General features: G+C 39.4%; 1 protein-coding gene across 4 annotated transcripts; it reads left to right on the forward strand.

The window, feature by feature from the left end:
- The first annotated feature begins 274 nt into the window (after positions 1-274).
- Positions 275-13,125, forward strand: wfs1b (Wolfram syndrome 1b (wolframin)). Of its 4 annotated transcripts, none has more exons than XM_084430935.1 (8): positions 275-500; positions 1,428-1,613; positions 2,186-2,262; positions 2,338-2,482; positions 2,664-2,837; positions 3,069-3,146; positions 3,255-3,412; positions 9,164-13,125. In XM_084430935.1, exons 2-8 carry the CDS (start codon positions 1,517-1,519, stop codon positions 10,994-10,996), a joined length of 2,562 nt encoding a protein of 853 aa, XP_084287061.1. In that variant the 5' UTR covers positions 275-500; positions 1,428-1,516; the 3' UTR covers positions 10,997-13,125. The 4 variants fall into 4 exon arrangements, with proteins under 4 accessions (XP_084287061.1, XP_084287059.1, XP_084287060.1 ...); XM_084430933.1 differs by having other exon boundaries at positions 285-500; positions 1,374-1,613; XM_084430934.1 differs by lacking the exon at positions 275-500 and adding an exon at positions 560-853 and having other exon boundaries at positions 1,374-1,613.
- Positions 13,126-15,599: the final 2,474 nt, after the last annotated feature.

Here is a 15,599-nt window from a genome sequence, read left to right on the forward strand (position 1 = left end):
CCATGGGGGCTGAGTGTGTGTGGACGGAGGAGCTGAACACGCAGCGCCAGATGATGCTCAATGAAACCTCTATTGCAGGTATTATGAATAATGATGATGTATGTGGGATGATAGAGTAAGGTTCAACAAGGAAAAATAGATAGATGTCAATGGTCCATTTGTGAGAAGGAAGAGGAAACAGTTTTAAACTTCAGACTTATCACCCAAGGTTAATTTGCTACCCAGCACAGTAGGTGGCGATAATGCTCCTTAGGAGTTAATCGCCATTAAACAAGAAGAAGAAGAGGCAGGAACTTGAATAGGACAATGTCAACATTATGGTCCAGTCAGTCAAGTCAGTCAGTGAGTGAGGGAGGGTTTATTTAGTGAGCAGCATCTGGAAGGGCCTCTGCTCTTCACTTTTTAGTTACATCGTGTCTAGAGTCACAACAGACTGAAGTAACTGCAGGCTTGTGCTGACAGCTCATACATACTCATGATGAACTGATGGAGGAGCTCAGGTAAGAGAAATAAAGCGACAGAAATGTCATTGCAGTCGGTCATTGAAGACTCGCTGTAATACAGAATTAATTTATGTATGTATGTGAACAGACATGCAGAAATACAGAGTTTAAGCGTTCGGATGTGTTTCTGTTTGCTTCCCGGTGCTTGTTTGTCAGTGTTTGACGCTGTTTAACACACATTCGTGTGTGTGTGTGTGTGTGTGTGTGTGTGTGTGTTTGTTTCACTGTAACTTTACTTTCTGTTCTCCCGGTCAGTAATGAAGGTGACACGGGTGAGCAGTGACTGAATGACAGCTCAACCTCATTTGCGTCTCTGACTGGTGCAAAATACAACATTTGCATTTACCATGGTAACAATAGCTTTCCTTATATCTTTTTCATAGTTTCCATGTAATGCTAAAGTAATTATTTCAATTACTGTAAAAGTGTAATAAATGAACATGGGGGACTCCCTAAGAATCTTTCATTTTCTTTGTTGTTTTTTACGATGACAATGCACTCAAATTTGTATAGTGGATATGTGGTGAAATCTATGGTTACCATGGTATATTTTAAATTGACTGTGTAAATTTGCTTTTTATGTAATAACCATAATTTTTTTCTTCTTAAAGTATACACATTTAAAATACTAATAAATTACCAATGCCAATAAAATACTAAAATGTACTCGTATACTGTATATACTTGTATATTGTTTCATTACATATTACTTGATATTAGATTATGTTTTAATATGATTTTTCCCTTCTCTCTATTAAGGTAGAATTAGCTGTAAAAGCAGGACATCTCAGAAAAAAAGAAAGAAATCAAAACTGCTGCAGCCATTTGCTTAGTTCTCTCAATTATTTCTTTGTCTTTTTTGTGCCATAGTTCAAGGCTTAAAAATGGATGCTTCTCTTCTTGAATCTCCTCTGTCGTCCCCAGCATCACCTGTCCCCACAGCGTTCTCTGCGTCTGGGCACACCATCCATCCAGTGTCCTCTTCTTCAAAGCCTAGCTCCTCCCCTTCAGCAATGACTCCACCCCCACACCTTGCCTCACAGACAGGTCGATCCCAGCTGAATGCAGCCAGCACTGCCTTTCCAGGACAATCATCTTTTCCTCCACAGGGTACAGATTCACTCTGTTTACCAGCACACAATTCATGCTCGTAATCAACCCAATCTTATGGGAAAATATAACTATCTTATGGGAAAATATAACAATTTAATGAGGTGGCGATTTTGTATAAATTTGTACAATGTGAATCATACAAAAACATATGGTTATTAAAAAAAAGTAAGCATGAAAGTCCACCCCTAAACATACCCAAGCACCGCTACAAATTCTAATGACTAAAAATCTAGTATATTCCCATTCATATACAAGTTTTTTTGTGTTTTCAACAAGTTTTCAGTGATCAGGAACAAACTTTCGGTTTCACTGGGTTCTAAATATGAAGTGACACATCAGCCAAATTCTTATAGTCATCCATCACTATGGGAAAGACCTGAGAATACATTAATGATTTGCCAAAAGGTTGTTGAACTATATATATATATGTGTGTGTGTGTGTAGAACTCTCAGTTTATCATTAGATATGCTGGAACTGCATTGCTTAAACACCCGATATACTTTGAACAAAGGGAACATAGCCTTACAGAATAAGGCTGTTTGTGTGTGTGATTCTTTTCATTTTCCAGGTGAAATCCCAGAGGAGCTAAGCATTGATGATCTTAAACAGAGGGCAAAGAATGGGGATGCAAAAGCACAGACAGAGGTCTGAATGCCACAAAAACACACTCGCACTATACATTGTTTTAGTCATTTGAAAGCTTACACTGTTGTTGGACAGATTGGTAGATATTACCTGAGATTAGCCGAGCAAGAAGACGAAGAAGTAAATTCTGTCACCGCGGTAACATGGCTACTCCAGGCAGCGAAAAATGGACGGAAAGATGCAGTGAAGCTGCTACAACACTGCCTTCATGACAGGAGGGGTAAAGCAGACACTTATGATATCTAGATTTTATACATATGACATCCCTTTCTCTATACTTACATTTAGACAGACTTTATTGTGTGTGTGTGTGTGTGTGTGTGTGTGTGTGTGTGTGTGTGTGTGTGTGTGTGTGTGTGTGTGTGTGTGTGTGTGTGTGTGTGTGTGTGTGCGCGCGCCAGGCATCACAGCTGAGAACAGAGAGGAGGTGTGTTCCCTGGCATGTGAATCCCGTTTTCAGCGCAGTGTAAGGAAAGCAGCTCTGCTCATGTACTGGAAACTCAATCCAGAGAGGAAGAAAAACATCACTGCCTCTGAACTTCTGGAAAATGTCAGCAAGATCAACACTGAGACAGGTGAAACTTATGTTGTTGTGATCAACCAGTTTGGATAATGCTGAAGGAATAGTTCATCCAAACGTGAAAATTCTGTCATTACTCTTATTGTTCTCAACCTGTACGCTGTTATTATTTTTCTGAGGAACAGCAAATAAAAAATTAACAATCTTCATGCAGTTATCCATTAATCAACAGGGTCGACTGTAACTATCTTTTGAACATATGTTGTGTTTCCTGCTCCTCCTCTAGATGGTGCTCCCAGCAGCCCTCTCTCAAGCCCAGCACAGAAACAAAGAAAAGTTCTGGAGAGTTTGGTCGCAAGAGATGGTGAATTCATTGTGTTATCTTTGCGGAGTCAAAAATGTTTTAGACTTATATTACATATGTGGTAATATGAATATAATAACCTGAATCTGTGTATTTTTGCTGTGGCAGGGGCTGAATATGTTGGTGTAGAAGAGTTTGTTGAGTATACTAAACAATACGCTGAGGGTATTTCACCAACACCTGCCATGGAAGCAGCAGGGGATGATGATGATGATGATGATGAAGGGCCAGTAAAGAACCCTGATGAATTGCCTTTGCATCAGAAGGTGCCATTATTATTTCTGCTTGAATCTATGCATGGTAAAACTTGGCAAGCTTACTTATTGTGTATTGCCTACATGGCCAGCTGTCCACACAAATGCTGGCCAAACTAAAGTGGAATCTCATAAGTAATTGTTATGAGATGCTTTTCATGGACAGCTACACACAGGATGTTGGCTAATGTGCCGATACAGTATAAAACACCTATGTACTGGATGAAATGATAGACCTTTAATTAGATAGAAAATGTCTACGGTTACATCTGTAACCCTGATTCCCTGAAAAGGGAATGAGACACTGCGTCGAGATGCTGTGGGAACGCCTTTGCGTAATTGCGTCAGGAAGCAAGTGAGAAATCAGTCCAATGGTGTGACGGAATGTCATTGGCAGGTGATGTCATGATCAGAAAACTATAAACCACACCCAGACCAAACAGCGCTACCTTCTGATAGGCTGAAGCAAGTCGATCACAGGCATGCAGGTATTGGCAGGGCAACGCGTCGTCTCGTGGTTACAGACGTAACCGGAGACATTTCCTTTCAAGGGAACTAGTGCTGTGTCAAGACGCTCTGGGAACATCATACCCACGCCGCCATAATTGAACGTTCCTGTCAGTGTGAAATCGAGCGCACAATAGGACGAGAGAGCGTATTAGGGACATAACCCAGTCTAGGGTGGAGAAAGGCTTTCGCTATGCCAGGTGCAAATTCCAGGCACGAAGGAGCTACCGACAGGGCTTGTAAGTCTCAGATTCTTTTGAGAGATGAGATGGCGAGGAGGAACACAACTTTAAGAGTGAGGAACTTTTCTGGAACCTCTTCAATAGGCTCAAAGGGAGCCAACGTAAGGCCTTCCAATACAATGGCCAGATCACAGGCCGGCACTCTCGTGTAGAGATCGACCGATATATAGTTTTCCCAATATTTTTCCGGGTATTAAAGCGTTTTTCCATAAACGGGTTTCAGTTTTGTAATATCGGATTCACGATAAATGGCGTTTTGAGAATTGCGCGCAAGACCACAATTAAAGCACTGAGGGGAGATGAGTCGTCAATGGTGTTCAAAGGGAAAATAACTTGCATCCCTTAATTGATAAACTTTTTCACACAACAGCCATTAATGCCCAAATGAGTACAAATAAGATATGTTGCATAAATGCTTAATTTAGTTTAAACTTGCTGCTAAAAAATAGAGACAACGTAGTCACGTAATCCATCAAGTCATGTCCCAATAAAGACGTAACTACATGAATTAAATAAAACAGCCATGAATGAAAATAAAGCAATTCCAGCATGTTAAAAATAAAAGGGCTGAATTAAATTCTCTCTCTGTTGTCTGCTCATCATTAGTCTTGTGAAGTAGCGTTCATACTGCTGTTACCTCTCGGGTTCATGCTTAGACATATTAACATCCACTATATATCTTTTATTTAGCTAATAAGCATCTAAATAATTAAGTTCTGTGAAAATTAATTATCTCAGAGAGAAGTTCTGTGCAAATGCACCGATAAAGCAGCACTGTCAGCAGGTATTTCATAATCTAGAGATCTAGACAAAAACATTATTAAAGGACAAGTTCGGTATTTTACACTTAAAGCCCTGTTTACAGATCGTTTCTGATGAAATAGAACGGTTAAGATTAAAATTTGGACACATGCTGCTGTCCCGAGAATTTCCCGCTTTCCCCCCCCCACCTACACAATGGCAGCCTATGGGCACTGGAACAATCCTTCCTAAAATGCATTAAACTTTCGTTTACAAAGACGTGAAACTCACCGAGTGGTCAGGGGTGTTCACTGATATGCTCACACAAAAATCGCTGCAAAAGATGCTTTCCAACAGGTTTTATCGTAGTTTTTGCCCAACTCCATTGACTTGTATTGAATGTGCTGTGTGAGGTACGGTATTACTCCGCCGCTTCTTCTTCTGCTTCTTCTGTGTATTCAATTAAATGCCAGCAGTTTGCTTGCAATTGGCAAAGGTGCATTATCGCCACCAACTGGGCTGGAGTGTCTATTATTCAAGCTCTCAACGGAAGAATCTACGGGTGTGAGACGTTTGGAAAAATAGATCCACAGTTTTACAACGAATGGTAAAACACCTGTTGGAAAGCATCTTTTGCAGCGATTTTTGTGTGAGCATATCAGTGAACACCCCTGACCACTCGGTGAGTTTCACGTCTTTGTAAACTAAAGTTTAATACGTTTTATGAAGGATTGTTCCAGTGCACCTATACACCCATTCTAGAGGTTTTGGGGAAAGCGAAAGAAACCTAAAATTCTCGGGACAGCAGCATGTGTCCAAATTTTAATCTTAACCGTTCTATTTCATCAGAAACGATCTGTAAACAGGGCTTTAACTGTAAAATACCGAACTACCGAATCCAGATTCCCTGCTGGGTGGAGGAACATGCTCTATGGCCCCCTTGTCCAGCAGAGCCTTTACCTTTTGCTCCATAACCAGAGCCTGCTTGGGCCTACCACTGTCTGTAGAACCTTGTTGAACCTGGGCGGGCAAGACCCGAACTGAATCCTGTAACCCTTTTCTATCGTCAGCAGTACCTATTTAGATATACAGTATTTAGCAGTAGTTTCCAAGCTTCCAGAAAATCTGCTTGGGGAACCAGTCTCTGATAAACTTCTGACTAACAGAGAGAAAATGCTGTTCTGATACAGACAAACACCAACGGGACAAACTATTTCACATAGAGGGCTTGCTGATGACAGAAGCTAACACTGTTTGGTCTGGGTGTGCTTCATAGTTTCCTGATCGGGACGTCACCCGCCTATGACGTTCCGTCACGCCATTGGACTGATTTCACACGTGCTTCACAATGCAATTACGCGTTCCTACAGCATCTCGACACAGCGAGTTTTTGAAAGTGCATATTTTCTGTGCATGTTCTTACCGTAAAAGTCGGCCACATGTACATAATATTTGTTGATTCTCCTCCGTTCTCCTCTGTTCTGCGGAATTAATGTAATAATTAATTGATTGTCAGATAGTTAATCCAAAAATGAAAATTCTGTAATCATTTACTCACTCTTTTTTTTTTTTTTTTTTTTTTTTACAGACTCAGAAGGCTTCCGTCTTCCATCTTCAAAACACAAATTAAGATATTTTTAATAGGGATACTCCGGTCGATCGACATCGGCTGATAATCACATTCTATGACTCGATCGGGAGTTACTAAATTTGGCTGATTTTACGAAGCGATCGCAATTTGATAAGGTAAACCCGTAAAATATTGCAGACGTTTCGCAGACGCGCATGTGAACAGTATACAGATGAGGCTTTTGCGCCATGTTCTGCTTTGTAACGTCGTGAAACATTAGCAAACCATAATAAATCACACATTTTGATTTACCGTACGGCATAGAATAAGGAGTGCACAGCTGAAACAGCGCTGGAAGATCATCAAAAACTACACCAAACTTGGTTTTCTAACTTCCTATATATGACCGGTCAAGCATGAATAATAGCAAATTAAATCAAATTGCATCCCCTTTTCTTGGGTTTTCTCAGCAATGTTGGAAACATAAAAACCTCCAAACATGACCAAAATCCATTTTCTTCAAAATTTTAAAGGTTTTCTTTTAAATTAAACTTGATGATAGCTTTTTTTTTTTTTTTTTTTTTTGAATTATTAAAAGTAAACCATTACTTTAAGTATGCAACTTGAAATCACGTGAAATCATTAAAAATTCCTTCAGGGTGTAAGGTGGCATCCGATTGAACGGGTGACGGTCTCTGCGTGTTACTGGCAAAGTAATTTAATTCCATTTAAGCTTTTATCTGACTCCATTTTATCACGACCTCGGATTTAAGTTAGATTGGCAATTGGTTATTGGTCAATTATATAATAGTTTAGCAATACATTTGATTGTTCTATTTAACTCTTTACTTATATTTTACCCGTTCATATTAGGAAGCCATGTCGCTCAGAGGTCCTCACGCCTTGTTTAACGTGGGTCTCACGATCACAATCTCGCCAGCTTCGATCACCAAACAGAGGTAATTGCTATATACCTGAGATCGGTCACATTCATGCTTACACAATCAAAGATAATTTGGTATAGCCCCCATGGAATTGCATACACTTGAATTTAACGTAACATTTACTTAAGTAGGGGAATGGCCACTACTACAGATATAAGTCAACCAACTTTACTTCTCTTATAATAGCTTTGGATTGGCCATGTCGTAGTTTCCCACATTCCCACGTAGTTATCTAAAGTAACATTAAATTAAAACGGAGGTAAGACACACCCAGATTTAGGTTGGTCAAGCAACACTTTTGCTGCCCCAAATGGAAATTCACTTCTTGTCTTTGCAAAACCAAGTACACTTGAATTAGTGCCACTAATAGTCTAATAGTCATCACTAATCTGACACAAAACTTGCGGTAACATACGAATCCGTTAAATCTACTTGGGAAAACAATTTCAGGGTCAATCGGAATAAAATCAAATGTAACAATTTATAATGTCAGGTAAATGTATCATGCCAATTTCATAATCAGTTCAAAGATAATCAATACAAAACATCAAATGCTCTGGAATAAAGAGAAGATGCGAACCTTACATTATAAAATACATGATACAGGCTAATTTGAGTTACAAATCGCCCTGAGCCTTCTTCAGCATCTCCTTAAATACTCAGACCAAGGCAGAAACCTCTTTTCAAATATAAACATGAGTTCACAGTGGGAATTTGCATTAATCACCGTCCCAGACTTACTGGGAACAGAATTTGATTTACATGGGGGCACACCCACAGCAGTTAACAAGATCTCTAAACTCTCCACACCTTATTACCTTTTTGGTTTATTTATGTGGGAATGACACCTTTGTACCTGTCGCACTGAGACATTTCAAATGATACCAAACATGTATAATACTCTATGATAATTGTTCATATTAAACCATATAGATTTTTGGGTGAATTCAGGTAGGGATGGGCGAAAGGAATGATGTGTAAATTGGGAGGTGATCAACTCAAGTGTGATCGTGTCTCGAATGGGGATGGTAATATAGCAAGAGAGTTCAAATGTTAATTTCCTTTGTTTTCTCAGAGAGTAGCCCTCTCTTACAGTTCTTACAGTTTCTCCAGTCTTACAAGGGTGTAAGGGGTTAAAAGTGACAGCCAACAGAGAGCTTACATATCACTTATATAAAGATTGAATGATCGGGATCAGGGTATCGGTCGATCGTGATGACAAGAAATCGGTAGTCTGTATCGGCTACAAAAATCCTGATCGGAGCATCCCTAATTTTTTTTTATATTCTCTCATAATTTAGTCCACTCATTGAAAGTCAATGTAACAAAATTTTCAAGCTTCAAAAAGTGCACTAAGACATTGTTAAAGTAAACCATATGATTTGAATGTTTTAATCAGGTCTACTGAAGAGGCACGTTGCTTTATATCATGAGCAGATTTCATTTAGGGGTTTATTTACTGTATGCGTGTTGATCAGTGTTTACATCAAATATGGTCAACGATAGCTCAAAAGGGCTTGCCGGGTGAAAACAAGGATATTCATTGCCTTGGCAAAAATTATGAGAGAATAATTAAATATCATTGTTTTCTGAAGACGAACATTTTTTGGTTAACTATCCCTTTAAGACAACAAATACTGAGTATTCTTGAAAATTGACGTCCCTACTATTTAGTTTAACAGCTCAGTGTCTTGAGACAGCCAATATTATACTGTATTAAATATTATTTTTGACTAATTAATTTTCTTGATACTTACAGGTATTGAAGTTTCCCCTTCATGCAGTGTTGGAGGTGAAAGAAGTGTTGATTGACTGGGCGTCCCGTGCGGGCATGCAGTGGATTAGTGCCCTCATACCTACTCATCATGTCAATACCCTCATCTTTTTCTTCATCATCTCCAACCTAACCCTGGAGTTCTTTGGTCTTGTCATTCCTCTCATTATATTCTACCTCTCTTTTCTGTCAATGGTAACTTGTACTCTCCGAGTCTTTCAGAACAGCAAGGCATGGGAGAACTTTCGAGCATTGACGGCCATGTTGTCTCATTTTGAGCCGGGCATAGACCTCGAGCAGGCAGAGTCAAACTTCACATGGAACCATCTTGAACCATACCTCTACTTCCTCCTTTCTTCGCTTTTCCTCATCCTTTCGATTCCCATGGCAGACAAGTCCTGGTTGCCATGTTCGGAACTGGCTACAGTTGCAGTCTTCTTCACTGTAAGCAGCTACTTAAGCCTGCGACCAGCAGCGCAGCTGTATGCCAAACTTGCTCTGCTCTCCCAGGTTGCCTCCACCATTTCTGTGTTCTTAAATACGTTTCTGGGAGGCTGGGTGGGTCGTATGGTTGGTGGCGCTTGGTTCAACATGCACCTTGGTGACTGGTTGGTACTGCATGTGGGTGTGCCTTGTTTTCTGTATCTCTACCTCCTGTATCAGTGTGCCCGTATGGCCACAGCAGGTGGTGCACGTGGCACCTACTGTGTGCTGCTGCCCTACCTGGTGTGCTTCATCTGGTGTGAACTATCCGTCACGCTGTTGCAAGAGTCTACTGCATTGGGGCTAATGCGCACAGCTGTGGGCTACCTCCTTTTCTTCTTCGCTTTGCCCGTGCTTTCGCTGGCTCTTGCAGCCGTAATGCTGGTGCAGCTGGTGCAGTGGTTCCTCGCCCTGGAACTGACCAAAATGATTGTAACTGCGTGTGTTTGCGTGCTGCCTGTCTTGCTGCGCTGGTGGACACGTTTTAGCGTGTCACCCTTGGCAGTGCTGCACTTTTTGCGGCGTAGCAGCGTGGTCAAGTTGATCCTTGTGTGGATTTCAGCTCTGGTGCTCTTCAGCTGGTTCTACGTGTACCGTTCTGAGGGGAGGAAGGTATACAACTCCACCCTGACTTGGCAGGAGTACAGCGACCTGTGTGGCCCTCGTGCCTGGAAGGAGCGTAACATGGCACACGCCCAGATCCTCTGCAGCCACTTGGAGGGACACCGGGTGACGTGGGAGGGTCGGTTTAAGTACGTTCGTGTCACTGAGATCGAGAATGGAGTGCAAGCTGTCATCAACCTTCTACCGGTCTTTATAGCAGACTGGGTCCGATGTCTATACGGCGAGGAGTACCCTGTCTGTGACGAGACCCAGCCGGGACCCGCTGAATCGGTGTGTCAGCTCAAGGCGCTTGCAAAGCATAAGTGCCATGTCAAACGTTTTGACCACTACAAGTTTGAAGTGACCATGGGGATGCCGCAGAAGGGGCGCAATGGGGCACAAGATTTCGATGATGGCACCAAAGACATTGTGCTTCGGGCTAGTAGCGAATTCAGACACGTCCTACTGGCACTCAGCTCAGGCAGTGTGGTGGAGTTCAGCACGGTACTTGAAGGTAGACTGGGCAGCAAATGGCCAGTGTTTGAACTCAAAGCCTTGCACTGCAAGACATGTGCTTCACCGCTTGTACCAATACGACGACAGGTCAAGATCGAGCAGGACTGGAGGGTTAACGTCCGAAATGCCATTGCTTTCGCCTTCAATTTCCTGTTCCACCCCCTGCTTTCGGCTGAGGTAGACGTTGCTGTAGCTACTACAGAAATATCTGTGTGAAGCCAGTGGTTGACCACTGGCATTTTCTTTGGTATTAGATAAGGAAACTGTTGAGATTTGAAAAAAGCATTATTAAAACGCCAAAGGCGTTGTCATCTTGTTTTGTCTGTTTCATGAATGAAGGTGAACAAAGAAGCGAGAAGAGCCTTCTGTAGCTCAGTGGTTTAAAGGGTCATGAAACCCCCCTCTTTCAGCTCAAGTCTAGCTCACAATCTTTTTGAAAAATGCAACTTAAATGGGCGTGGTGGCTGTGAGAAGAAGGGAGGGAAGTGGGTGTGTCACGGCAGGGGAGACGGGAGGGGGGGAAACTGTCATCGCCAGTGGCCCATGCATATCGACTGTCACTAAAAATCAGTGGTAAAACGTGAAGAAATGCTAGATTTTTTTTTTTATAGCTGACAAAGTTAAAGTCTAATGAAATACACAGACACCTTATTTTTGTCCTTTCAAAAGTAACTGAATGCCCTGCTACATATATTAGCCTACAGTAATCATAATTCTATTTAAAACATATAAATGTACAGGCATATGTATAATTATGTCATTATAAAATATATATTTGTTTATATACACACTATAAATGCACACACACACCTACACCTCTGAAGCGCTAGAAAAGTCCTCACGACCGCATCACTCTCAAGACGAAACCTGCATTGCTGTACAAGGCCGAAGTCCACCATTCTCCCGTTGAATGGTTGCTACACACACATAGTTTAGATGTGTCCGTGGTTGATGGCCAACCGCCCTCAGCCAGAGTCCAGCCCTGGCAGCATAGCGGGGAAAGATGCACTGGAACTTTTGCACCACAAAAGCAAACGCGCGTCCCATCATTGGCTCTCTCATCTACTATGCGATATCACAGTTTGACATGTCCGTCATTGGAAAGTTCCACGTGGTGTAATGAAAAATTAAGAGCAAGTGTCTTCTCATTGGATAAGAAAACTCAGTCATGAATAATTATGAGACACCGATAAGTCATCAAAGTACTATAGTGCTCTCGACACGATAAAGATTTTAAACCCGGAAGATGAAAATAGCGGAAAAAAACTAAAATTTAATCATTTTCCCCCTACTATTAAATCTAACAGATGCTAACATTGTCTTCAGTGGTGTTCAACACACATACCTCTGTTAAAATCTCAGAAAATTTGGTTTAGGGTTTCATGACCCTTTAATCTTTGTTCTGGGGACCCACCGCTCTGTACATTTTGTATATTATTCTTGTCTGACACAGTTCAGTTAATGGAGCATATGGTCTGAATGATGGGCATTAAATAGGGGAAATGTACAAAATGTGCAGTGCTATGGTTCCCCAGGACTGAAAACGACTGTTGTATGTGCTACACTGTATGTGTATGTGTATATCATGTGGAAATTCAAAGCCATGCCTAAATTTCTAAAAAGTCTTTGCATCTGGACGAACTAATTTATCTGCAGTAGGAGGTTACATCCACTGGTTTTCCCCTGTTTTATTGATTTTAATAGGGCTTTTGAATATTTGAAATATCTAATTTAGTTTGTTTTGGAAGATAATGCATTAGTACTTGGGTGTGTGCATGTGTCTGTGTTTTATTATCATTGATGTCTTAGATTGGTTCAAAAGTGTCTTTTGAAGGATTTAGGTTACTTGCATTTTAAGGCATATAGAAGAAATTTGAAAACAATTAATGACTTTTCTGTGAAAATACTGTACAGTACAATAGAGATTTTTCTTGGACAGGTCTAAAGATCTCTTTATTTTAAATACATTTTGGGTTTTTATTGTCATATCTATCAATAATAAGATCTGTTTGAGATTTTAGTTGACATTTCAAACATTAAACATTGCTGAACGTTTGATGTTTGATGGCTTGTGTCTGCATTGGAGGTACAATTTGAACACTACATTGCACAATATTAAAACACTTTACATAGTGATTGTATTTGTCCTGTGTGAAAATCAGTACTTTTATAAATTTCATTGGTGGTGTGTGACTGTTCCACCACTACATTAGATAACAGTCAATAATGAAGTGGCACTCATTGTTTATCATTCCTATACAGCCAAAGAGAAACCACCCACACATGCCTGTGTATATTGACTGTGTTATCTTCATTTACACAAATAAACTGCCTGGTTTTGCCTTTCTGTCTTTCGATATTTCAGGATTACATTTCTGGGGCTATATTCACAAAACATTGTATCTTACCACTAAGAGTTCTCCTAAATAGCAGTAAAAGTCCTTAGTTAAGAGTTTTCTCTTAAAACCTATTCACAAAGCTGATGAGATCAACCTTTACTAAGGAACAGAGAGTTCCTTGCTCTAGTATGAGTATGATGCTCTAAGCACCTGGTTGCTATGGATGATGTCAACACGCATACTAACTATGCCCACTGTGATTGGTTGATGGGGGAGGGGTCTCTTTCAGTAATTTAATCATAGAAATATTGAGCTTTCATGTTGACATATTCAAATAAAGATTTTAAAATGTAGGCTATTAGTGTCACTATTAAAAGTATATGTTTAGCTAACTGTCAGCCAACATGTCTGCATCTCAAAAGATTGCAGAATTCAAGCGACAAATTATGTTTTATAAACAAAGTTCGGGAGGAGCACGTTCAAAGTCAAAATCAGGTTTATCTAATCAGCTCGAGAGGAGGCACACAACCTACTCTAGTTACCGCTAGTTAGTTTTCTGCATCCCTCCACCACCTATTCCCACCGGTTCCTATTCCCATGGTTATGGGGGAGAGTACTCTGGGTTTGGGCTAAATTAAGTTGTGGATGTGCTATAAGGTTGCCATTTCACTTCTATTTGTGTTCTTATTTATTTAAATAAAAAAATCCCCCCAACACTGCAAAAATATAGAGTAAAAACATTAATTAAGTGAGTGATATTACATTTGTTTAAAAAAAATACATTATATTATTTTATTGTCTGGGGTCTCTGGAGACCCTGAAACATCCTGAGTGTGACTTTTTTCATGCTATTATACAACCAGATATCATTCCAAAAAAAAATTTTGTTTGTAGTTTGTAGAGCTAGCAAGTGTCAACCACGAAATCAAGTCTCAACCACGAAATCAAGTCTCATGCCATTTAGATGAAGGGAACAATTTTTTCATTATTATTTCAACGGGGTCAAAATGAAACCTTAATGTTCATCATATACAATACCTAATGTTAAAATGTTATTAATGGTTTTACATTGCTATGGAATTCTTTAGAGTATTTCACATGAAACCTTTGTATCTTTCGAAATGTTACATGTAGCCTATATTTGGTTGAAAATAAATTTTTGTAAATTTTTTTTATTCAATGGTTCACCACTGAATCACTTCACATATATATATATATATATATATATATATATATATAAGTGTTGTATATATATATATATATATATATATATATATATATATATAGGCTATATATTAGGGGTGTGCAAAGCAGCCGGTATTTGTATCTGTATTTGTATTTGTTGAGAGGGGAAAAGTATTTGTATTTGTATTTGTATTCGAGTAAATTTCAAAATAGGTGTAAAAATCCATTTTTTTTGCGTTACACTTCTAATTTACGTTATAGTGTAAGTATTCTTTAATTATATCCATTATAATAATTATGGATATGCAATATTGGTTGATGTTTTTCCATAAATCCAGCAATGAACATGTAACAAGGAACGTCATTGAAAAGAAAATAACATAACAGCCATTACCTACGTTAATGTTACTCTGTCAACAGCCTATTGTCTAAATTACCAAGCTAACAGAGCTACTAGTGTTGTCACGGTGCCAAAATTTCAGTATTCGGTACCAATACCTGTGAAAATCCACGGTTCTCGGTAACAATTTCGGTAAAGCTTAATTTAGATTAAATTTACATATATTAAAGTTTATATCACGGTTACAAAGATGGAAACTGTAGTATTAAAAACACTACATTAATATTACATTTGTTAGATAACAATAGATAAAATGACCTAACAATAAACAATAGTTAGGCTATATACTGTCGCAATTATTCTCCTTGGGGTTCATTTAAAAATACATTTTTAAAATCAAAAGTTAACATTATTTATGTTAACATTATTTAATGCACAATGAATGAAGTGAACAAACATGACCAATCAAGTGTTTGTATTAAATAACATTCACAAACATTAATTAATGTTGTAAAAATATATTGTTCACTCAATGTGTTGATGTTAGATGCGCATTAAGTAATGTTAATGAATGGTATCTTATTGTAGTGTTACCAAACAGGAGATAAAACATGTTTTATTTGACTTGACTGTACTTATATTTAATCCAAAACTGCATTCATATTTAATTTTAAAAGAGCTTTTTAAACCTGCTAAGAGTTATCCAGCCAAGAATAAGCCTAGAAATCAATTAATTCTTTGCTGATACTTCGTAATCATGAAGAGCGCAGTTCGCACGCTTTCTCCTTTCCACAAGCGCTTGCCCTCCCGTGGCGTCTGTCGTTGCTATGCAGCGCGCCGCTCGCTTCTATTATAAGCGCGCTTGCCGCGCGCCTACATTTGAAATCTGCACGCGCAAAAAACGCGCTATGTGAACTACCCCTTATGACAACGTGACATTAGCCTAATCCAAAAT

The sequence above is a fragment of the Rutilus rutilus genome (assembly GCF_951802725.1).
Source record: "Rutilus rutilus genome assembly, chromosome: 14".
Lineage (NCBI taxonomy): Eukaryota > Metazoa > Chordata > Actinopteri > Cypriniformes > Leuciscidae > Rutilus > Rutilus rutilus.

Coding starts and splice junctions, on each gene's coding strand:
- wfs1b (XM_084430933.1), top strand. CDS start 1,388: ATGGATGCTTCTCTTCTTGAATCTCCTCTGTCGTCCCCAGCATCACCT. Junction 2,483..2,663: donor CTGCCTTCATGACAGGAGGG/GTAAAGCAGACA, acceptor TGCGCGCGCCAG/GCATCACAGCTGAGAACAGA. Junction 2,838..3,068: donor CAAGATCAACACTGAGACAG/GTGAAACTTATG, acceptor CTCCTCCTCTAG/ATGGTGCTCCCAGCAGCCCT.